We start from the raw sequence: 25,527 nt of genomic DNA, 5'->3' as shown, positions 1-25,527 counted from the left end.
GAACCAAAGTAACGCATGTCTCCATGTTTTTTCCACTCGCCCATGTTCAGTGTAAAACCACCGATGTGTGAACATACACATTAAAATCAAGGATTACGTATGCTGTCTGTAGATAGCACACGTCCGTGAAAAGTGAAAATGTGAACAAGCTGATTTCTGAGTCAGTGTTTGATCAGTGATTTCCATCAGTGATTGTGAGCCAAAACCATGTGCAGGTCAAAAACACAGAAGAGGTGCAGATCTTATCTCTGTGTAGGCGTCACTCCTGGTTTTGGCTCACAAACAATGATGGAAATCACTGACCAAAACACTGACCAGTGATGTGTGAAAGCGGCCAAAGTGTCACCTATGCTCATCGTGTAATTTGTGTGTTAAATAAAATCCGGTCTCTGTTCCCATTAGGCCTCATGCACAGGGTCGTGGTCGTCCCCGAATTGCAGCACGCATACAGCGGGTCCGTAAAATACAGGCACCAGCTGTGTGCACACTGTAGGGTCTCTCACCGTGCCTCCGCACCGCAAAAAATAGAACATGTTCTATTTTGTTGTGGTGCAGACGGATCATGGATAAATTGGTCTACATCTGTCTGCGGCAACTATACGGATGGTGCCCGTGCATTGGGGACCGCAAATTACAGTCCCAATGTACGGAACGGCCGGCACACTCGTGTGCATAAGGCCTTACCAAACAGTTCTTCAGCCCCCTCACCCTCCATCTGATTTTCTGACATGTCAGGATGAGAGAAACAGATAAGCAGTTAGAAGACTCCTATTTTTTTCAGATACTTTGAACACACACCATCACACACCAGATGTTGCAGCAATACAGGATTAGTGACACACATAGTCATACACACATTGTATAACAACATACTTACTTCATGTTTTCCGAGGCACTCCCTGGAAAAATCATGAAAAAAGGAAAATTTAGGCCACAATAGGAAACACAATTTATATTTGAACTCAGACCACATCTTCATCACATACAGAGCAGCACACCAAAGGGTGCAGAACATCTGGATACATCAGGGTAGCGTTGGTCCTACACCACACCGAAAACTGTTTTTGAGCTCCCTTTAGTATTAAGTTGGCCATTCACACTGATTTTGGCAGGAATGGCCGACTATCTAATGTGTATGGGGGCCTCCCAACATAAGGACGGGGCAATCAGCTGTCCAATCCTTTTGATCTTGGAGACATAAGATGCAGCCAAAGGCATCTGCCAACAATTTTTTCACCTCTCCATGCATGCTTGACCGAGTGGGTATGTGTATGGAGATGTTGTGAGAGATAGTTGTCTGGCAGACAGCTATCTAATAAATATGGCCTGCCTTAAAGAGTACAGAGGTGTACATCGTCCATAGGGGCAAATTGTAAAAAATAATTTTTTTTTAAACTGATACTCTTTTGACCTCCAGTGGGCAAATGATGACCTATGGATATGTGTTTCCAGTGTACATGTTAAGTGGGGGGGCATAGTGTGATGTAAACAAGGCATGGCTCAGTACCAGTGCCACAAAACATAAAACATGGAAAGTCTTTGGCACTGTACATACCATGGTCAGGTCAAATGATGCAACAATGCATCAAAATACAGCAAACAAATTATACCATCAATAGACTTAGAGATTTAATGATTACATTTATTTGAGACTAGGCAGTTATACAATTTTCTAATATACACGTATTTACAATTTTGCTTGCAGACCTTTATTATATCCGCACAACTGCCTCTCTCTAAAGAAAAAATTAATTTACGCCCATTTTAGTCCTGTAAAATGCATCCATAGATCAGAATAGGACTAAAGATGGCGTCAGTCATGTGACCCTCAATCCTGTCATGTGACATCTGGCATTCAGTTAAATGTCCAGATACCTAACAGGTGAATAGCAGCTTATTGAGGTGCAGCACATATGTATACAGTATATATAGCAATACCACCTGCAGCAGCGTCTCATCATGTCTGTCAGTGAAGAAGCACATCTAACATTGTTCTCCTTGGATCTCCTGTATGTGTTGTGTAATTGGGTTTATAATTTTTTTTACAGTTAACTTTATTAATATGACAATATCACTTAGAGACAGGCAGCCATTTCACAAATTACCTGGAAACAGGCAACCATGTAAACACTCATACAGTGAATCAGTTGTTGTAAAAGCCACAATGGTTTCCACCATTAGTCCTATGGAAGTGTCCCACGTGCTGAGCCTGCACATGTATGTCATGTAACACTGTTGCTTACTGAATGTATATTATACAATGTGAAGAGCGTCATATGAGGCCAAATTTCAGTGAGACCATCTCTGCATTACACAGGACTGACACATGGGCTGTACCATTCTACTGTGCAGACAGGGGTAAACAACCTGATATAAGAAAGGTATGGAAGCAAAATTGTAAATACATATATATTTGAAAACTATATCATTTCTTAATACATAAATACATTTAAAAATAAAAACCAGAATATTCTTTTAACATCCATACAATATGCACGCACTATTACCGTAGATCTTTTTTCATTACGCATGTCATATTCTTGTGGAATACAATATAACGAAAAGCAGAATCTACCTAGAAATGAGGGCTAATAAATACTTCCACCTTATCCTCGGCTTCATCTGGTGATGGATAGCAGGTAACAGATCTAAGAGCAGTCATGGATTACAGATGGGATGAGTTTGTTTAGGAGTGGGGTCCTGCACTGCATTGCATTACTGGATGCGATTGGCACAATCATACAATTTCACTGAATATTACTCAAACCTGAACCAATATCTTATTATTGTTCAAAGTAAGTTTTTGAACAAATTGACTTCGAGGATAGGTCATCAGTAAAAAAAAAAAAAAAAATTATAAAAATATGCATGATGGGTGAATAATGGAAAAAAAAATTTGTGGAGGGACCGATTTTAGGCATTTTTTGCTAAAATAAATGAATAGTAATAATGAATTCATACTAATGTGAAGAAATTGAATGCTTTATATATTTTCTCTGAGAAAGGTTCTAAAAAAATTCTACAGCTCGTCCTGAAAAAAAAAAAAAAACAAGGCCTCACACCACTACATTCAGGAAAAAATAAAAAGTTATGTTCAACCAAATGCACCAGGGAGAGAGCATTGGTCTTTACGGGGGTCATTTACAAACAGATATGCACCACTTTTCAGCGTATATCTGTCGCAAATTGCAGCGCAAAGGTTATCAGCACCGCAATCTGCGACTTTTCCGTTCTCATGCCAGGTCAAAACAAAAAGGGGGCGTGGCCAAGGAAGGGGGCGGGCTGGCAGGCCCATCTCATTTCTCATTTTCTACGCCTGTTTTGGGATTAGAAAATGGTCTAAATCTACACCAGTTCCCTTGCTCCCTTGCCAGCGCCTCTATATAAATTTGACGCATCCACCGCCAGCTAAAGGGGTATTAAGATCGGTGTCTAAAACTAAAATCAGTGAGTAATCCGCAGGAGGTTGTGAGCGGCACAGCGGAGACCGGAGCAAAAGGTGGTTGGCGATCTGCAGGAGGTCGTGAGTAACACGCAACATTGTTGCATACAATTGTGAACAGCAACTAGCGGCCATTTATCATAATCTGCAAATCTGGATTATTCACACCATATGAAAAGCCGGACACCTGTCTGTCTATATCAGATGACTGAATTATTTGAAAGCAAATCATTAACCCCTTAAGGAACGGGCTCATTTTCACCTTAAGGACCAGGCCATTTTTTGGAAATCTGACCAGTGTCACTTTAAGTGCTAATAACTTTAAAACGCTTTGACTTATCCAGGCCATTATGAGATTGTTTTTTCGTCACATATTGTACTTCATGACACTGGTAAAATGAAGTCCCAAAAATTATTTTTTTTGCACAAAAAAATACCTAATTTACCAAAAATTTGGAAAAATTTGCAAATTTCAAAGTTTCAGTTTCTCTACTTCTGTAATACATAGTAATACCCCAAAAAATTGTGATGACTTTACATTCCCCATATGTCTACTTCATGTTTGAATTGTTTTGGGAATGATATTTTATTTTTTGGGGATGTTATAAGGCTTAGAAGTTTAGAAGCAAATCTTGAAATTTTTCAGAAATTGACAAAAACTCAATTTTTAGGGACCAGTTCAGGTTTGAAGTCACTTTGCGAGGCTTACATAATAGAAACCACCCAAAAATGACCCCATCTAAGAAACTACACCCCTCAAGGTATTCAAAACTGATTTTGCATACATTGTTAACCCTTTAGGTGTTGCACAAAAGTTATTGGCAAATGGGGAGGAAATTTGAGAATTTGATTTTTTTGTCTAATTTCCCATTTTAACCCATTTTTTCCACTAACAAAGCAAGGGTTAACAGCCAAACAAGACTGTATCTTTATTGCCCTGACTCTGCCGTTTACAGAAACACCCAATATGTGGCCATAAACTGCTGTACGGCCACACACCGGGGCGTAGAGTGAAAGGTGCGCCGTTTGGTTTTTGGAAGGCTGATTTTTATGGACTGGTTTATTTACACCATGTCCCATTTGAAGCCCCCTGATGCACCCCTAGAGTAGAAACTCCCTAAAAGTGACCCCATCTAAGAAACTACACCCCTCAAGGTATTCAAAACTGATTTTACATACGTCGTTAACCCTTTAGGTGTTGCACAAGAGTTATTGGCAAATTGAGATGAAATTTGAGAATTTCATTTTTTTGCCTAATTTTCAATTTTAACCCATTTTTTCCACTAACAAAGCAAGGGTTAACAGCCAAACAAGACTGTATCTTTATTGCCCTGACTCTGCTGTTTACAGAAACACCCCATATGTGGCCGTAAACTACTGTACGGCCACACAGCGGGGCGTAGAGTGAAAGGTGCGCCGTTTGGTTTTTGGAGGGCTGATTTTGCTGGACTGTTTTTTTTGACACAATGTCCCATTTGAAGCCCCCCTGATGCACCCCTAGAGTAGAAACTCCATAAAAGTGACCCCATCTAAGAAACTACACCCCTCAAGGTATTCAAAACTGATTTTACAAACTTTGTTAACCCTTTAGGTGTTGCACAAGATTTAATGGAAAATAGAGATACAATTTCAAAATTTCACTTTTTTGGCAGATTTTCCATTTTAATATTTTTTTTCCACTAACAAAGCAAGGGTTAACAGCCAAACAAAACTCATTATTTATGGCCCTGATTCTGTAGTTTACAGAAACACCCCATATGTGGCCGTAAACCGCTGTACGGGCACACGGCAGGACGCAGAAGGAAAGGAATGCCATACGGTTTTTGGAAGGCAGGTTTTGCTGGACTGTTTTTTTTGACACCATGTCCCATTTGTAGCCCCCCTGATGCACCCCTAGAGTAGAAACTCCATAAAAGTGACCCCATCTAAGAAACTACACCCCTCAAGGTATTCAAAACTGATTTTACAAACTTTGTTAACCCTTTAGGTGTTGCACAAGATTTAATGGAAAATAGAGATACAATTTCAAAATTTCACTTTTTTGGCAGATTTTCCATTTTAATATTTTTTTTCCAGTTACAAAGCAAGGGTTAACAGCCAAACAAAACTCATTATTTAGGGCCCTGATTCTGTAGTTTACAGAAACACCTCATATGTGGCCGTAAACTACTGTACGGGCACACGGCAGGGCGCAGAAGGAAAGGAATGCCATACGGTTTTTGGAAGGCAGATTTTGCTGGACTGGTTTTTTGACACCATGTCCCATTTGAAGCCCCCCTGATGCACCCCTAGAGTAGAAACTCCAGAAAAGTGACCCCATTTTAGAAACTACGGGATAGGGTGGCAGTATTGTTGGTACTAGTTTAGGGTACATATGATTTTTGGTTGCTCTATATTACACTTTTTGTGCGGCAAGGTAACAAGAATTAGCTTTTTTGGCACCGTTTTTTTTTTTTGTTATTTACAACATTCATCTGACAGGTTAGATCATGTGGTAATTTCATAGAGCAGGTTGTCACGGACGCAGCGATACCTAATATGTATTCAATTTTTTAAACTTATGTAAGTTTTACCCAATGATTTCATTTTTAAAACAAAAAAAAGTTTTAGTGTCTCCATAGTCTAAGAGCCATAGTTTTTTCAGTTTTTGAGCGATTATCTTAAGTAGGGTCTCATTTTTTGCGGGATGAGATGACGGTTTGATTTGCACTATTTTGGGGTGCATATGACTTTTTGATCGCTTGCTATTACACTTTTTGTGACGTAAGATGACAAAAAATTGCTTTTTTTACACCGTTTTTATTTTTATTTTTTTACGGTGGTCACCTGAGGGGTTAGCTCATGTGATATTTTTATAGAGCCGGTCGATACGGACGCGGCGATACCTAATATGTATACTTTTTTTATTTATGTAAGTTTTACACAATGGTTTCATTTTTGAAACAAAAAAAATCATGTTTTAGTGTTTCCATAGTCTAAGAGCCATAGTTTTTTCAGTTTTTAGGTGATTATCTTAAGTAGGGTCTCATTTTTTGCGGGATGAGATGACGGTTTGATTGCTACAATTTTGGCGTACATGCAAATTTTTTGATCACTTTTATTACCTTTTTTTGGGAAGTAAGGTAGGCAAAATTTCAATTTCAACATAGTTTTTTATTTTTTATTTTTATGGCGTTCACCGTTCGGGTAAAGTAACATGACCGTTTTATAGATCAGGTTGTTACGGACGCGGCGATACCAAACATGTGTAGGGAATGTTATTTTTTTAATTTTTAATCAGTGATAAATGTGTTTTTTGATTTTTACTTTTTTTTACATTTTTTTTTACCCAGACCCACTTGGTTCTTGAAGATCCAGTGGGTCTGATGTCTGTATAATACAGTACAGAACCCTATATAGGGCTCTGTACTGTATTTTACTTACACTGAACAGATCTATGCCTTTTAGCATAGATCTGTTCAGCACCATGGACAGCAGGATGCCTGAGACGGCGTCCTGTTGCCATGGGAACCTTCCCCGTCTGCTCAGAACTTCGCAGACGGGGAAGGGTAAGGAGGGGATCTCTCGGGGGGCTCTCTCCCTCTCCATCGGGGGGCTGCAAAGGCACAGCAGCCCCCCGATCGGAGAGGGAGGGAGCTCCCTCTTACTGTTAACCTTTTCCATACAGCGGTCCGTACGGACCGCTGTATGGAAAGGGTTAAACGGCTGACATCGCATCGCAGATGTCAGCCGTTTATACCAGGGTGCCAGCAATGTGCTGGCACCCTGGTATACCCACTAGAAGCCAACGATTATACCAGGGGAGGCGGGCGGGGGATCGCGATCCCGCCTGCCGCACCGCCCGCCTCCCGCACCGCCCGCAACACCCCCCCTGCACCTCCCACCGGGCTAAAATCATTCAGAGGTGCAGGGGGGGGGTGATAAATATATCTTTTCGCCACACTAAAGTTCCTGATCGCCGCGGTCAGGGACCGCAGCGATCAGAAACTGCAGAAAGCGCAACAAACCGCAGGTCTGAATTGACCTGCGGTTTGTTGCGATCGCGGACATGGGGGGGTCACGGGACCCTCCCGCGCATTTAGCCGAGGTGCCTGCTCAATGATTTGAGCAGGCACCTTGTTCCGATCACAGCCGGCCGGGCGGCAGTGATCGGAACAACACATGACGTACCGGTACGTCATGTGTCCTTAAGGACTCGGGAAACATGCCGTACCGATACGTCATGTGTCCTTAAGGGGTTAAATGTTGGACCACACACCCAAACACAAGTGAAAAACCACATTTTTGAAGTGAGCTCCGCATTATAAAGGGACCAGTTCTATTAACCTATTGTGAACACATTTTATATTGGGGATTTATGATTTATTGGCATATTAAATGTTTTATATATATATATGTAAAAGGAATGAGTAAAAATACATTTTAGAGATATTTGATAACTGTTGAATGGAGCGGTACTGTGCATGCTCAACCACAGCTCCATTCAAACCTCTACAGTGGTGGGACCCCCAACAATCAGACGTGTCTCTCTATCCTATGGATAGGTGCTCAATATCTCCTGTGGATACGGCCACATGTAGTGGGTCCGATACATAAAATCCACAGCGGATCTGCCAATATCCCACAGCCTCAAAAGCCACATTTTTTTTTACCAGAAATTATTATTGCGGAAAAGCTGCAAGCTACACTGCAAAGAGTGAAATCTGCTGCAGAAATTGACATCTCATGCTGCAGTTTTAAAATCTGCACCTGTCATTTGGAAGCTGTCGGCAGTGCGAGATTCGTGAAAATCTCATCCGCTTTTCTGCTTATCATCTGCATTAATGAGTGGAAGCGGCTAAGTAATAGCTGCAACTGTATCTGAAGCTGCAGACTGATGAACACAGAAAATGCAGACTGCATCTGGAAGCATTAAATCACAGGCCAAAGTCATGTCCCGCCTGTCACAGAAAGACAGCCAGACATCTCATCATCATAAAGCCTCATCCGAAAGAGGAAGCAATAAGGGCATAAAGGATAATAATGTAATGTGAAGCTGTGTCTTACGAAAAACCATCCCCAATGTATAGCATAATAGAAAGAACAGGCACAACCCAGACGCTCATATACAGCAATATGGGAAAGAGAAGGCATTTACTGAAAGGAACCGGAACTTATTTTTATTACGGAACTTTTATATTATGTCAAATTTACTTTATTAACCCCTTAAGGACACAGCCATTTTTCACCTTAAGGACCAGCCGATTTTTAGCAAATCTGACATGTGTCACTTGTGGTAATAACTTTAAAACGCTTTTACTTATCCAGGCCATTCTGAGATTGTTTTCTCGTCACATATTGTACTTCATGACACTGGTAAAATGGAGTCAAAATACTTCATTTTTATTTATAAAAAAAAAATACCAAATTACTTTTATAATAGATAGTAATATATAATAGATAGTAATAACCCCAAAAATAGTTATTACTTTACATTCCCCATATGTCTACTTCATGTTTGGATAATTTTGGGAATGCCATTTTATTTTTTGGGGACGTTAGAAGGCTTAGAAGTTTAGAAGAAAATCTTGAAATTTTTCTGAAAGTTTCCAAAACCCACTTTTTAAGGACCAGTTCAGGTCTGAAGTCACTTTGTGGGGCTTATATAATAGAAACCACCCAAAAGTGACCCCCTTTTACAAATTACACCCCTCAAGGTATTCAAAACTGATTTTACAAGCTTTGTTAAACCTTTAGGTGTTCCACAAGGATTAATGGAAAATGGAGATGAAATTTCAGAATTTCACTTTTTTGGCAGATTTTCCATTTTAATCCATTTTTTCCAGTAACAAAGCAAGGGTTAACAGCCAAAGAGAACTCCCTAATTCTGTAGTTTACAGAAACACCACATATGTGGTGGTAAACTGCTGTACGGGCAAATAGCAGGGCACAGAAGGAAAGGAATGCCATATAGATTTTTGGAAGGCAGATTTTGCTGGACTGTTTTTTTGACACCATGTCCCATTTGAAGCCCCCCTGATGCATCCCTAGAGTAGAAACTTCCAAAAAATGACCCCATTTTGAAAACTACAGGATAAGGTGGCAGATTTATTGCTACTATTTTAGGGTACATATGATTTTTGGTTGCTCTATATTACACTTTTTGTGAGGCAAGGAAATAAAAAAAAATTTTGGAGCCATTTTTATTTTTCGTTATTTACAATGTTCATCTGACAGGTTAGATCATGTGGTATTTTTATAAAGCAGGTTGTTATGGACGCAACAATACCAAATATGGTTGTTTGTTTTACATAATAAAGCATTTTCGAAAAAAAATAAAAATGTTGTGTCTCCATATTCTGAAAGCCATATTTTTTTTTTTGTGCGACTTACCTATGTAGGGTATAATTTTTGGCGGGATGAGATGTATTACTGGCACTATTTTGGGGTGCATATGACTTTTTGATCTCTTGCTATTACACTTTTTGTGATGTAAGGTGACAAAAACGAGATTTTTGTATAACTTACCAGTAAAATCTCTTTCTCGCTCTTTCCTTGGGGGACACAGAAGACCTTGGGTATAGCTCATCTCCATAGGAGGCGTGACACTAAGTGAAAGCTGTTAAGCCCCTCCTCCACAGCTATACCCTCAGCCTGGAGAGAAAGGCAGCCAGTTGCGTGTCCAAGCAGTGAGAAAAGGCAAAGTCCAACAAGGAACCAACAAGCCAACTACCCAACGGGTAACACAAACTCGGAAACCGTGTAGAGAAAAACAACGAATGGGTGGGTGCTGTGTCCCCCAAGGAAAGAGCGAGAAAGAGATTTTACTGGTAAGTTATACAAAAATCTCGTTTTCTCGCCCAGTTTCCTTGGGGGACACAGAAGACCTTGGGACGTTCAAAAGCAGTCCAAAAGGGGAGGGACCACAGATCCAAGGCGAAGCACCCGAAGGCATCAAGGAACCGCCGCCTGCAGACCCAGGCGGACCAAGGCAGCATACGCCGAAGCCAGAGTATGCACCCTGTAGAACTCTGTAAAGCGTGCAAGGAAGACCTGTGGCCGCCTTGCTCAAATGCATGGCCGAAGCCCAAAGACTCCGGCCCAGGAGGCACCGACCGCTCTGGTGAAATGAACGGTGAAAGTAAAGGCAGAATCCTGCCCTCGGTGCGGTAACCTCAGCAATAGCCAATCTGATAAAGCGGAGGAAAACCACCCTGGAGTCCGTCAACTCTAAGCGCGGACCTCCAGGAAACCCAAGAGACCGAACGTCGACAAGAGTCGGAGATCTCCAAGTAAAAACTGCAATGCCCAAACAACGTCCAAATTGGTGAAGTGTTGAAGCGAAAGGCAAACACCACCTTCAGAAGGAAGGAACGGGATGTAGAACAGCCCTGTCCTGGGAAAAGACAGAAGGCTCAGAACAAAAAGGGGGCCATTCAGGCACCCGTCAGAGACACGACTGATACGGAAACACAACCGTACAGGACAGGAGGGGTAGAGAGAACTTCTGTAACGGCTCCAAGGACAAGATTGGAGCGCCGAGAACTCAGTATGTAGTTCCCAGGGCGGTACCGAAGGACAGTACAGAGGAACCAAAGAGCCATTTCGAGTAAGAAGGTCTTGACAGGCCCAGAGGGCTGGGGAACGCTGGAAGAGGAAGAACAGCGCTGACACTGATACCTCAAGTAAAGGAATCCCAGTCCCAGGTCCAGGCCGGACTGGAAAAAAGACAGAACCATGGGGAGAGAAAAGTCAGAGTGGGGAATGCACAGCTTCCCACAGAACCCCAGATAAAAAAACCATAAGTCTTACGACAGATCCTGGACGAAATACAGCCAGGAGCGGGCAGTAGCGAACCCGCTGGAGTCGCCTGGCAAGCGGGCGAAAAACCAAATGTGATCAGGCGCAGACCAGTAACACGGGCAGAAGTTGACAAACTGGTCCCGTCGGCCCCCGAGCAACGTTGTCCCGTATCCACCCGAGTGGGGGAGCAGAAGGACAGACGGAAAGGAACCAAAAGGGTCCGCCCAGCATCCGCCAGATGCCAGGACAAGACAGGCTATAGTCCATGCTGATGTAGCCATGTTCTACAGTCCCGGTGTAGGAGATCAACGGACAATCTGGACCGAAAGGTAGTCCCCCCAAGTTACCGAGAAGGTAAGTCTACAGCAGGACCATTGTCTTAGAATGGACCACACAATCTGCACTCAGCGGGAGGACAGAACGCGGTAGACTCGATAAATCGGCACAGCTAATACAGCCAGTGTGAACAAGGGAGACAGTACGAGGCCAAAAGGAACACCGGAACCATCCACATGACAACCATGCTCTCCCCAGAGGGTAGGACAGTGAAGGAACAACCTCTGAAGTCTGGCGGGACAGAAGCCACATCAGAGTGATCTGTACCGAGCGGGGGCCAAACAGAGCCGGCGAGATAAGGTAGTCGAGACAGAGGCCGGCATAACACCCTCCAACCGAACGGAGGAGTGGGCAACAGGGAAGCCATAGGACAGCTCAAAAGCAGAACCCTGCTACACTGTAAGATGCCCGGTTCACCGCCTCGCAGAAGGAGAATACCCTGAAGAACCCAAGGCGGAGGTCCTCCAGATCTGGGTAATCGAGCACCCAAGAGAATTTGGGTGACCTTCCCGAGAAAAGCGGCCCGCACCTGGTAGCAGATCAGACTGTAGCGTAGAGGCGCCAAGAGGAAGGACTCATACCACACTACATCCAAAGAGGAGGAAATTGCAGCAGGCAAGGGAACCGCAGTCCTGCCAGAGCCAACGAAGAATTCGAGGGGCGCTCCAGACAACCGCACTCTCGACCATGTGACCACTAGCGCAGGGAAGCAATACCGCGGAAGGACGAATGGGCACGCATCTAGGAACCACGAACATTCCCTGGGATGAAGGGCCAACTAAATGAATGAGTACCACCCAGCTCCGTGCAGCAGAGAGCAAGTAGAGCCCGTCCGGGTCAGGTGGACAGAATGAACTCCTTAGAGACGAGTGCAAGGTTTGTGGCAGGCATCGTATCCCAAGAAAACAAAAGTATGCCGCAGGAAGCAGATGAGGCATACGTACGAGCAGCCCGTAAGCAGTGAGAAGGCCAACCCACCTACAGGAGGAGAAGGCATACACGGCCCAAACAACGCACAAGAACGTCCGCTCACTGCAAAAGGTTAATTTAGCGAAAAAGGGGGGCTCGCCACAGAGTGCCACAGCATGTACGGAATTGCAAAGTGCAACCTGAAAGGGAGTTATGCACAAGCCTAGTATAGCATGCGATGGAACGCAAGCAGTCCGCCCCGAAAAGGGGGGAAATTGTATCTGGCAAACTGCAGTCGGCAAGAGTGCAAAGGCCGGTCCCAAAAGGGAGTGATGCCTAAGGCCGTACCTACTTCAGAGAAGCAGGACATACCCTATAATCCAGCATGAACGCAGGAGGTCCACCTAGTGAAAGGGGAACATGCACAGGGTTATCCTAGCATTAAGTGAGTGTGCAATAATACACCCAACGCTGATTTAGCGAGAGTGCAACTACTCTGCCAATGAAGGGGGACATGTACAAGTCCAGCACAGTCATACAAGGACAGCCGTGAATCTCATGAGCGTGCCAAATTCTGCCCATGGAATGAGGGGTGGCCACGCACAAGGCCAGCACCGTATCCAATGGGAGTGCAAGCGTTCCACGCATGTTAGAGGGCAATGCTCATGGCCAGCAAGGTATCCGGTGAGAGTGTAGCATGCCGCCCAGAAAAAAAGGGGGGGGTAATGCACATGGCCAGCATCTCATCCAGGGAGAGTGCGTGCACCCGCCATATATGGAAGTCATACACATGGCCAGCATCGTACTGGTGAGAGACAAACACAGTCAGTGAGAATGTGTGTATGTCACCTGAGGAAGGAAGGCATGCCCATGGCAGGCAGCGAATCCAGCGAGAGTGCGTACACCGCCCACGGAAGAGGGGTCATGCATATGGCCGACAGCGGATCCAGCGAGAGTGCAAGCACCCCGCCATATATGGGGTACATGCACATGGCCAGCAACGTACCTGCGAGAAAACAACCACAGACGGAGGGATGTATGTATGCTGCCTGAGTCATGCCTATGGCCGGCAGCGAAACCAGTGAGAGTGCAGCATAGCAACATAGTACATAAGTACATCATAGCACATGAGAGAGAGTGCAGCGTTCCGCCTATGGAAGGGGGTCGTGCACATAGCCAGTACCGTATCCGGTGAGAGTGCAGTATTCCGCCTAAAAAGGGGGGTCATGCACATGATCGGCAACAGATCCAGTGAGAGTGTAGCGTTCCGCCTAAGAAGGGGGTCACGCACATGGCTGACAGCGAATCCAGTGAGAGCGCTGCGTTCCGCCCATGGAAGGGGGTCACGCACATGGCCGGCAGTGAAACCAGTGAGAGTGCAGCGTTCCGCCTAGAGAAGGGGGTCACGTACATGGTCGACAGCGAATCCAGTGAGAACGCTGCGTTCCGCCCATGGAAGGGGGTCACGCACATGGCCGGCAGCAAATCCATAGAGAGTGCAGCATTCCGCCTATGGAAGGGGGTCGTGCACATGGCCAGCACCGTATCCGGTGAAGGTGCAGTATTCCGCCTAAAAGGGGGTCATGCACCTGGCCAGCCGGCAGCCAGGGAGAGTGCAGTATCCCGCCTAGGAGGGGGGGGATGCACATGGCAGGCACCATAACTGGAGAGATGATGAATGCTGCCTACGGAAGGGCCGCATGCACTTGGCCAGCGCCGTATCCTGGAAGAGGGCAGGAAAACCACCTAAAAAGGGAAATGCCCTAGCACCTACGCAGGTTGGGAGCGCAACACTATGCCACCTGTGGAAAGAGGGCATGCAGACATGCAGCACTACTGATGAGGCTGCAGCGTCCTGCGCAGTCCAATAGAAATCTGTTATTATTATTTTCATTTTTTTTTTTTTTTTTTTTTATTAAAAACACAGCTTCTCTGAGGCTAAAGGGGGGCCACCTATAGGGGCACAGATAGTCAGGAAAAGGGGGGCCAGCCACACAGGCCCATTGGGAGCCGGCCTGTACCCAAAGGGTTAACATGGATCCGGCCTGGAGGGCGGCGCTGCGATCCCCTGGGGGCGGAGGAACCTCCCGGCGGGAAGAATTCGCGCCTGGAGAAGTTCCCGCCCCCTCCACCAGAAGCCGGAATTTTGCGGCCTAGTAGGCCGTGAAGCCGGGGTCTAAATTTGCGGCGCCCGGTATGTACCGCCGGGACCTGAGGCGGAGTGGCGCATCAAAACCGGCCGCGGGTGCCCACCCCGCGGGCCGGTCGGAATTGCGGCCCAGCAGGCCGCGAAACCTGGGCTAAAATTAGCGGAGCCCCACCGACCGGCACCAACGGTCAGCCGGGGCCTGCTGGGCATAGACGTCAAGCCCAAAGCCGGCCGCGGGAGCCCACCCCGCCGGCCGGAGTGTCAGGGGCTCGGAATGGCGGCTTGCCGGCCGTGGGAGCCCACCCCGCCGGCCGGAAGAGTCAGGGGCTCGGAATGGCGGCTTGCCGGCCGCGGGAGCCCACCCCGCCGGTCGGAAGAGTCAGGGACCCGGAATGGCGGCCTAGCAGGCCGCGGAGCCTGGGCTAAGATTTTGCGGCGCCCGGCCGCACCGGACTACCAATGTCGGCCGGAGACGAGGCCTTACTCCACAGCCGTCAGGAGCCTCAGGCCTTGAGCAACACTCCGGTAGGAGATGCCTGTGCTGATTTCCACCCATGTTAGTTGCCGCTTCTGTAGCTGGCTGTGGAGACAGCCACTGGCTGCATGTCTATGGGAGCCAGGCAGGGGGAGGCAGAAGGAAATTGCCGCTCTGCGGCACCCCAGGGGCCAGCATAGATCCAGCAGGGGACTAGAGGCCCAGTATGGGGGTCAGGCACGCAGGAGACCAGGGTGGGGGGGGGTGGGGGACGTAGGGCTGGAGAAGCCTCTTTCTTACCACAGCCGTCTTCACCCTCGGTCCATTCCAGCAGGGTCGCCCCTTCAGCTACTGGCACCGTAGTGGCAGGACGCTGGAAGAGGGACTTGGCGTGCGGGCGACCCTTGCGCTGGCGGGATGTAGGGGAGCTGGGCTGCCCTGATCCACCTTGCCTTCTGTGGGGGAGGCAGCAGTGCGGGTGACCGGCACTGGCGCAGCTCAACCCCGGGAGAACAGAGAGGTCTAGTGCGACTCTGTTATCCCTGATGATCTGGAACAAAAAGAAAAGAAAAAAGTAAAAATCTAAAATTGAAACAAGGAGAAACCAGCCCTGCAGAGCAGGGAGTGTCTTGCCTCCTTGGACACTAAGCAAAAACTGGCTGCCTTTCTCTCCAGGCTGAGGGTATAGCTGTGGAGGAGGGGCTTAACAGCTTTCACTTAGTGTCACGCCTCCTATGGAGATGAGCTATACCCAAGGTCTTCTGTGTCCCCCAAGGAAACTGGGCGAGAAAATGGCTTTTCTGACACCGTTTTTATTTTATTTCTTTGACGGTGTTCAACTGAGGGGTTAGGTCATGTGATATTTTTATAGAGCAGGTCGTTACAGACGTGGAAATACCTAATATGTCTACTTATTCTTTTATTTTTTTTACATTTAACACAATAATATCATTTTTGAAACAAAAAAAGTCATGTTTTAGTGTCTCCATAGTCTGAGAGCCAGAGTTTTTTTTATTTTTTGGCCGATTGTCTTAGTTAGGATCTAATTTTTTGCCGGATGAGATGACTGTTTGATTGGTGTGATTTTGGGGTGCGAATGGCTTTTTTGACACCATTTTTATTTTTTACGGTGTTCACCTGAGGGGTTAGATCATGTGATATTTTTATAGAGCAGGTTGTTACGGACGTGGCAATACCTATTATGTATACTTTTTTATTTATTTAAGTTTAACACAATAATATATTTTTTGAAACAATAAAAATCATGTTTTAGTGTCTCCATAGTCTGAGAGCCATAGTTGGTTTTTTTTGAGCGATTGTCTTAAGTAGGGGCTCATTGTTTGCGGGATGAGGCGCCGGTTAGATTGGTACTATTTTGGGGGGTATACGCCTTATTGATTGCTTGGTGTTGCACTTTTAGTCACAGCAGCGCGGGGACACGATGGCAACTCTGATCCCCACGTGGACATCGCACATCAAGGGTTAATGCATCAGTGTTTTCAACCGATGCCGGCGCATACAGCAGGGGTCCGGCTATCAGTGACTTCTGGACCCCGCTGCTGGTCAGGCGGGCGCAGCTCCTACACCCGCCCGATCAGCCCGCCGTACATGTACGGCGCTGGTCCTTAAGTCACGTCCACCAGCGCTGTACATGTACGGCGGAGGTCCTTAAGGGGTTAATAGAATTATATTCTAATTGGGAAATCACTGCTACATATATCTTCTCACCCAACTAAGGGCCCATTCCCATGACCGTATGGTCGCCGTGCTCGTGTTGGCGACTGCAAATAGTGGGTCTGCAAAACACGTGCACCGGCTGTGTGAACTCCGTATTGCAGCGTGGAGCCGAGGCACGGATCAAAAGCCCATGGAAACACATGGAAGTCCTTACGTGTCCCTTCCTGCCCGCAACGGGAGCAAGATGTCCATATGGTCGTGTGATGGAGATTAATGGGAATTATGGTTAAAACGCAACCTCTCAATGAGCACTATGCAGATTGTATACAGATGTCTAAAATGTAAGCTTGACTTACATAGGCATGGGGACCTGGCAGGGAGGACAAGGCAATGCTGTCTGGATATAGGCAGGTTCAGAAGGCTGCTCCCATGGACCGGCAGGCTGAGGCTAACAAAAGACCATAAAAACCATTGTCAAGGCCAGCAATGCAAATAATGTCATAGAGAATATAAAACAACACAATGTACATGAACTTAGTAACACACTGGTACAGAGGGGGGGGGGGCAATATATTTTACTCGGCTTATCTTTTGTTCAAGAGTTATAGGTGAGAAATCAATAGTACTCACTCTTCTGAAGCCCCAATTGTGCTTTCCATTTCTTTTATTCTTTATAAACATTCCATAATTTTCATATATCTTTTTTTTTTGTTTTGAGAGCTCTGAGATGATCTCTATCCCATGCTGCGCAAAGTTTCGGGGGTCACGCCCCCTTACTCAAGCGCGCATGAGACATTTTAATAGAGACCAACTTAAAAAATTATCTTTAGCCCAAAATGACTAAAACACAATCATTAAAAAAGTATAAAGGTGTACATGGGCTTTTTTTTTTTTTAGCTGAAGATTACTGTTAGGATCCGTCATACCATTGAAGTCAATGTTGGGGAAAAAATAAATGGTCATATAAATACTTGTTTCTTCAGAAAAATGTCTTACCAATCCTTTCTGTTTAACAAGAGCCTCATCATGGCAAGACACAGGACACAGGTGGCCACACTTCTGTAAAGTTTTCTGACAAGTCTGTCGACAGGGTGGACAAGGACCAAAGTGGCATCTGTGTCGCTCCCTGGCTTCATGGTGACATGTCGATGGGTGACTAAATTAAGAATACAAGGGGAACCGCATTTTGTTGAGATACAAGCAAATAAAAGGCACATTGAATACATGTGAAATTTATCAATATGGAAACAAAAAAACTGTAATGGTAAAAATGGTAGTTAATACAATTTTATTGTATATTGTACGTTATATGTCGTGGTTTTCTCTGTGCTCAAATAACACATAGTGACTAAGCTAACAATGATGGTTTGTGCATCTGCTGATTTATGACACTTCACATTGATCCAGTTATAGGAAGCACAAGAGGCATACCTGCATAGCTCCTTACACCGGGGAGGCTTGGTGCTACGTTCTCTGCCGCAAGGAACAGTAAGTACAGTCTTCCCACAACTGCACTTCACATCAATTGGCTCAGGACATGGATAGCAGCTTCCTACAGTTAAATATATATAAAAAAGCATCACTGAATCATAGTTCCTTTCCCACCAGCAAAACCTTTCATCCATTAAAGAGGATTTCTACTCAAAACGTAATGCACATAAAGCAGTAAATTAAAAGTTAGAAAAGTAGCCAAAGTTTGGTAATGGCTTTTCTTTTACTTAAAGAAATATTGTAATTTTTTTCTTTTTATGCGGTGTCAGCCAACATGAAATGCGGCCATGTTATTTGTCATTTTGAATTTAAAGGTTATGTCCACCTCTGGGGGCAATTATTGCATTGTACTCATTATGAGGTAAAAATCTTTTTTTTCAATTGGTGCACATTAAAAATATGGAGTCTTTTCTCTGTACAGAGCAGAGATGCTCTATTAGCAGGATCAGAATTTTCTCCCGCTTCTGTCAGACACGGAGATGACAGGCTCCTTATCTCTGCTCTCTGACCTTATAAACACTCATTAAAGTTCATCCTTTATGACCTTTTATCTAGGGATAATTTACAGATAAGGGTTATTAGATGACTGGAACAAAGTGAAAGTAGGATGATCACCACTAGAAAAACAGTTAACCCTTTGTGACAGAACAGCTCAATATTTTCTTTTTATAAAGATCAATTGAAAAAAAAAATTTTTTGTCCAAAATGAGTAATATGCAATTGTAACAAAAATTGCCCCCAGAGGTGTACATAGCCTTTAAAGAATATTTCCATAGACTTTAATAGTAACAGCTGTGCCTAAGCCCAATAGTAAAATAGTCTGTTCAACAAAAGTCACAGAAGCCCCCTATAAGTGAGAAACATATCATGCAGCTATCAGCCTACAGCAGGGCATGGTTTTGTAGTTTTACAACAGCTGGAGGGCTGCAGGTTGAGCATCCCTGGCACAAATGAATTACTGTTTAAAGGGATTGTCCCAAGAATGAAATGTAGCCCCAATCTAAGGTTAGGGGATTCCAGAGGGGAAAAAAAGCAGTCTGGTTTGAGAGCTGCACTTATACAAGCAGACAAACAACGCGAGTTTGTGAGTGTTCGCATGTTTGAGTTCAAGTGTGTGTTTGTATTAAGTGTGTGACTTTAGATTACGTGACTTGAGATTCAGGGACTTTAGGAGGGAACTACAGTAAGTTAGACTCTTATCACTGCACTATATTGTATTTTTTCTCTTTTCTTGCGTAATCCCCATTTAGTATGTGTTCCATATTGACAGCGCAGTCCAGTTCACATCTTGCATGATGTATGCAGTCCTGGAACAGCCGTTTGAGGGTGCATATCTTTGTTCAAAATGTGAGCAAATTGCCTATTTGGAATCGCACATCGTGTATCTAACCAGGCGAGTTTCAACACTGAGAAGCGTTGATAATTTAGAAAACAGTTTGCTGCTCACTGAGCAAGCACTCTATGGGGTATATTGGTAGCGAGGAGGCTCAGGAAAGTGAGGTAGCTAGCTGGGGTAGAGGGAAAAGTGCCAGGGAGGCTAGCCCTGATCTGACACACCCCAACAAGTTTGCAAGGTTGGCAGATGAGGGGGATGTCAGTTAAGGGAGAGCACTGCTGCAGCCGGATCCTTTCTCTGCCAGTCAGGGGAACGTCAGCTCCAGCAAGCAGGGGACCAGGAGAGCAGGACAGGCCAGACAGGTGCTGGTAGTGGGTGACTCAATTATTAGGGGTACAGATAGGGCGATTTGTCACAAAGATCGGGATCGTCGAACTGTGTGTGGTCTTCCTGGCGCTCGAGTTTGACACATCGCAGATCGGGTTGACAGATTACTGGGAGGAGCTGGAGAAGATCCAGCAGTCATGGTCCATATCGGAACCAATTACAAAGATAGAGGTAGGTGGAATGTCCTTAAAAATGATTTTAGGGATTTAGGTCACAAGCATAAAGGGAACCTGTCACCAAGATTTTGTGTATAGAGCTGAGGACATGGGTTGCTAGATGGCTGCTAGCACATCCGCAGTACCAAGTGTGCTTTTATTGTGTATAAAAAACAATTTGATACATATGCAAATTAACCTGAGATGAGTCAGAGCTTGAAAATATGACTCTTCTCTGGTCACACAAGTAAGATATGACTCTTATGTTAATTTGCATATGTATCAAATTTTTTTTTTTTTTTTACACAATAAAAGCACACAGAGCTATGGGGACTGGGTATTGCGGATGTGCTAGTAGCCATCTAGCAACTTCCTCAGCTCTATACCCAAAATCCCGGTGACAGGTTCCCTTTAAAGGCAAGGACCTCAAAAGGTAGTGTTTTCCGAAATACTACCTGTACACACAAGAAAGGCAGCAGGAGATTAGGGAGGTTAACAAGTGGCTCAAGAACTGGTGTAGGAAGAAGGGGTTTGAGTTCCTGGAGAACTGGGCCAACTTCTCTGTCGACTACAGGCTCTATTGTAGGGATGGGCTGCACCTCAATGGGGAAGGGTCAGTTGTGTTGGGGGAGAAGATGGCTAGAAGGTTGGAGGAATGTTTAAACTAGGGACTGGGGGGGGAGGGTAATTACGTTATAGGAGGGGAAGATAGAGATCAGGGGCAAGGTAATGGGACTGGGGGAGGAATGGAAGGAGGGACTATAACAGTTCAGAAGGAGAGGTGTAGGGTAAAAAATATACATAAACCTCTTAATTGTATATATACTAATGCCAGAAGCCTGACTAATAAAACTGGTGAACTGGAATTAGTGATGAGTGAGGAGGACTATGATATAGTGGGAATAACTGAGACATGGCTAAATGATAGCTATGACTGGGCAGTCAATGTACAGGGTTACAGTCTGTTTAGAAGGATCGAAAAATACCGGAGAGGGGGAGGGGTCTGCGTTTATGTAAAGTCCTGTCTAAAGCCCACACTCCGGGAAGATACAGTTGCAAGAAAAAGTATGTGAACCCTTTGGAATGATATGGATTTCTGCACAAATTGGTCATAAAATGTGATCTGATCTTCATCTAAGTCACAACAATAGACAATCACACTCTGCTTAAACTAATAACACACAAAGAATTAAATGTTACCATGCTTTTATTGAACACACCATGTAAACATTCACAGTGCAGGTGGAAAAAGTATGTGAACCCCTAGACTAATGACATCTCCAAGAGCTAATTTGAGTTAGGCGTCAGCCAACTGGAGTCCAATCAATGAAATGAGATGAGATTGGAGGTGTTGGTTACAGCTGCCCTATAAAAAACAAACACCAGTTCTGGGTTTGCTTTTCACAAGAAGCTTTGCTTGATGTGAATGATACCTCGCACAAAAGAGCTCTCAGAAGACCTACGATTAAGAAATGTTGACCTGCATAAAGCTGGAAAGGGTTATAGAAGTATCTCCAAAAGCCTTGCTGTTCATCAGTCCACGGTAAGACAAATTGTCTATAAATGGAGAAAGTTCAGAGCTGCTGCTACTCTCCCTAGTAGTGGCCGCCCTGTAAAGATGACTGCAAGAGCACAGCGCAGACTGCTCAATGAGGTGAAGAAGAATCCTAGAGTGTCAGGCATATGCCAACATCCCTGTTATCGAATCTACGATACGTAAAACACTAAACAATGGATTTCATGGGAGGATACCACAGAGGAAGCCACTGCTGTCCAAAAAAAACATTGCTGCACGTTTACAGTTTGCACAAGAGCACCTGGATGTTCCACAGCAGTACTGGCAAAATATTCTGTGGACAGATGAAACCAAAGTTGAGTTGATTGGAAGAAACACACAACACTATGTTTGGAGAAAAAGAGGCACAGCACACCAACATCAAAACCTCATCCCAACTGTGAAGTATGGTGGTGGGGGCATCATGGTTTGGGGCTGCTTTGCTGCATCAAGGCCTGGACGGATTGCTATCATGGAAGGAAAAATGAATTCCCAAGTTTATCAAGACATTTTGCAGGAGAACTTAAGGCCATCTGTCCACCAGCTGAAGCTCAACAGAAGATGGCTGTTGCAACAGGACAACGACCCAAAAAATAGAAGTAAATCAACAACAGAATGGCTTAAACAGAAGAAAATACGCCTTCTGGAGTGGCCCAGTCAGAGTCCTGACCTTAACCCGATTGAGATGCTGTGGCATGACCTCAAGAAAGCGATTCACACTAGAAATCCCAAGAATATTGCTGAACTGAAACAGTTCTGTAAAGAGGAAATGGTCAAGAATTACTCCTGACCGTTGTGCACGTCTGATCTGCAACTACAGGAAATGTTTGGTTGAAGTTATTGCTGCCAAAGGAGGTTCAACCAGTTATTAAATCCAAGGGTTCACATACTTTTTCCACCTGCACTGTGAATGTTTACATGGTGAGTTCAATAAAAACATGGTAACATTTTATTCTCTGTGTGTTATTAGTTTAATCAGACTGTGATTGTCTATTGTTGTGACTTAGATGAAGATCAGATCACATTTTATGACCAATTTGTGCAGAAATCCATATCATTCCAAAGGGTTCACATATTTTGTCGTGCAACTGTATAAGTGAGGGACATGAACACGTGGAGTCACTGTGGGTAGAAATACATAGAAGCAAAAACAATAATAAAATACTAATAGAAGTTTATTATAAACCACCTAATATATCCACAGAAAATCTACTACTAAACAAGATATACAAGGCTGCAGATCATAATGAGGTCGTAATTATGGGGGACTTCAACTACCCAGATAGACTGGAAAACTGAAACCTGTATATCTCATAAAGGAAACAGGTTCTTGGCAATAACCAAAGACAATTACCTTTCCCAACTGGTTCAGGACCCGACTAGAGGGACAGCCATACTGGACTTAGTATTAACCAATAGGCCTGACAGAACAACAGATGTGCAGGTTGGGGAACACCTGGAAAAAATTGACCATAAAGTAATACCCTTCCAATTGTCATTCAAAAGAGTGTTTCTTCAGGGAGGAACAAAAATACCAAACTTCAAAAAAGCTAAATTTAGCCAACTAAGAGAGGCCGTAGGCTTAACTAACTGGGACAAAGTCCTCAAAAATAAAATTACAGCCACAAAATGAGATATTTTTAAAAGCATCCTAAAATCTAATTGTGAGAGGAACATACATTATAAGAATAAAAGGTTAAGGACCAAGAAAAAAAAAAGTGGCTAGATAGAACTGTAAAGAAAGCAATAAATGACAAAAAGAAAGCATTTAAAATTACTAAAACAGGAGGGTAGCGAGGAAGCACTGAAAAACTATAAGGAAAAAAATTGAATATGTAAAAAATAAATAAAAGCAGCCAAAGTAGAGACCAAAAGATTAATTGCCAAAGAGAGCAAAACTAACCCTAAAATGTTTTTCAATTATATAAATGGTAAAAAGTATAAATCTGAAGGTGTCGGCCCTCTACAAAGTAATGAGGGGGGAGTTGCAGAGAGCGATGAGGAGAAAGCAAAAGCTATTCAATATTTTTTTCTCCACTGTATTCACTGAGGAAAATAAACTGTCAGATGAAATGCAGAATGTAAAAGTAAATTCCCTATTAAAAGTGTCCTGTCTGACCCAGGAAGAAGTACAGCGGCGTCTTAAAAAGATTAAAATAGACAAATTGCCAGGACCAGATGGCATACACCCCTGTATCCTAAGAGAATTAAGTAATGTCATAGCCACACCCTTATTTCTGATATTTAAGGACTCTATACTGACAGGGAGTGTTCCACAGGATTGGCGCCTAGCAAATGTGGTGTCAATATTCAAAAAGGGTCCAAAAACAGAGCCCGGAAACTATAGGCTGGTAAGTTTAACATCTGTCGTGGGTAAACTGTTTGAAGGTTTTCTAAGAGATGCTATCTTGGAGTACCTCAATGAAAATAAGTAAATAACGCAATATCAGCATGGCTTCATGAGGGATCGGTCATGTCAAACTAATATAATCAGTTTCTATGAGGAGGAAAGTTCTAGACTTGACAGGGGTGAATGAATGGATGTCGTATATCTGGACTTTTCCAAAGCATTTGACACTGTACCGCATGAAAGGTTAGTATATAAAATGAGAATGCTTGGACTGGGGGAAAATGTCTGCATGTGGGTAAGTAACTGGCTCAGTGATAGGGTGGTTATTAATGGTACACACTCAGATTGGGTCACTGTCACTAGTGCAGTACCACAGGGGTCCGTATTGGGCCCTATTCTCTTTAATATATTTATTAATGATCATGTAGAAAGCTTGTACAGTGAAATATAAATTTTTGCAGATGACACTAAACTGTGTAAAGTAAGTAACACGGAAGAGGACAGTATACTGTTACAGCTGGATCTGAATAGATTGGAGGCTTGGGCAGATAAGTGGCAGATGAGGGTTAACACTGACAAATCTAAGGTTATGCACATGGAAAGGAATAATGCAAGTCACCAGTACATACTAAATGGTAAATCACTGGGTAACACTGACATGGAAAAGGACCTAGGAATTTTAGTGAACAGCAAACTAAGCTGTAGAAACCAGTGTCAGGCAGCTGCTGCCAAGGCCAATAAGATAATGGGTTGCATCAAAAGGGGCATAGATGCTAGTGATGAGAACATAGTCCTACCACTTTACAAATCATTAGTCAGACCACACATGGAGTACTGTGTACAGTTCTGGGCTGCTGTAAACAAGGCAGACATAGCAGAGCTGGAGAGGGTTCAGAGGAGGGCAACTAAAGTAATAACTGGAATGGGTGGTCTACAGTACCCTGAAAGATTATCAACATTAGGGTTATTCACTTTAGAAAAAAGACGACTGAGGGGAGATCTAATTACTATGTATAAATATATCAGGGGACAGTACAGAGATCTCTCCCATCATCTATTTATCCCCAGGACTGTGACGAGGGGACATCCTCTGCGTCTGGAGGAAATAAGGTTTGTACACAAACATAGAAGAGGATTCTTTACGGTAAGAGCAGTGAGACTATGGAACTCTCTGCCTGAGGAGGTGGTGATGGTGAGTTCACTAAAAGAGTTCAAGAGGGGCCTGGATGTGTTTCTGGAGTGTAATAATATTACAGGCTATAGATACTAGAGAGGGGTCATTGATCCAGGGAGTTAGTGTACTTTCACACTAGCGTTATTATTTTCCAGTATTGAGTTCCGTCCTAGGGGCTCAATACCGGAAAAAAAACACTTCAGTTTTATCCTAATACATTCTGAATGGAAAGCATTCAGTTCAGTATGCATCAGGATGTCTTCAGTTCAGTCCGTCTTACGGTATTTGGCCAGAGAAAATACAGCAGAA

General features: G+C 44.1%; 1 protein-coding gene across 2 annotated transcripts in view; it reads right to left on the bottom strand.

The window, feature by feature from the left end:
* The window catches only part of NFXL1 (nuclear transcription factor, X-box binding like 1), a 128,007-nt gene that overhangs the window by 35,409 nt on the left and 67,071 nt on the right, over nt 1-25,527 (bottom strand). For both annotated transcript variants that reach the window (XM_040418905.1, XM_040418906.1), the window contains exons 13-16: nt 18,202-18,322; nt 17,767-17,926; nt 17,127-17,218; nt 878-899 (exon numbers count right to left, since the gene is read on the bottom strand). In XM_040418905.1, coding sequence (XP_040274839.1) covers nt 878-899; nt 17,127-17,218; nt 17,767-17,926; nt 18,202-18,322 — 395 coding nt within the window. The remainder of the gene's footprint in view (nt 1-877; nt 900-17,126; nt 17,219-17,766; nt 17,927-18,201; nt 18,323-25,527) is intronic.

The sequence above is a fragment of the Bufo bufo genome, chromosome 2 (genome assembly GCF_905171765.1).
Source record: "Bufo bufo chromosome 2, aBufBuf1.1, whole genome shotgun sequence".
In the NCBI taxonomy this organism is placed as follows: Eukaryota; Metazoa; Chordata; class Amphibia; order Anura; family Bufonidae; genus Bufo; species Bufo bufo.
The sequence above is the reverse complement of the archived record's forward strand: the minus strand, read 5'-3'. Positions and strand labels throughout refer to the sequence as shown.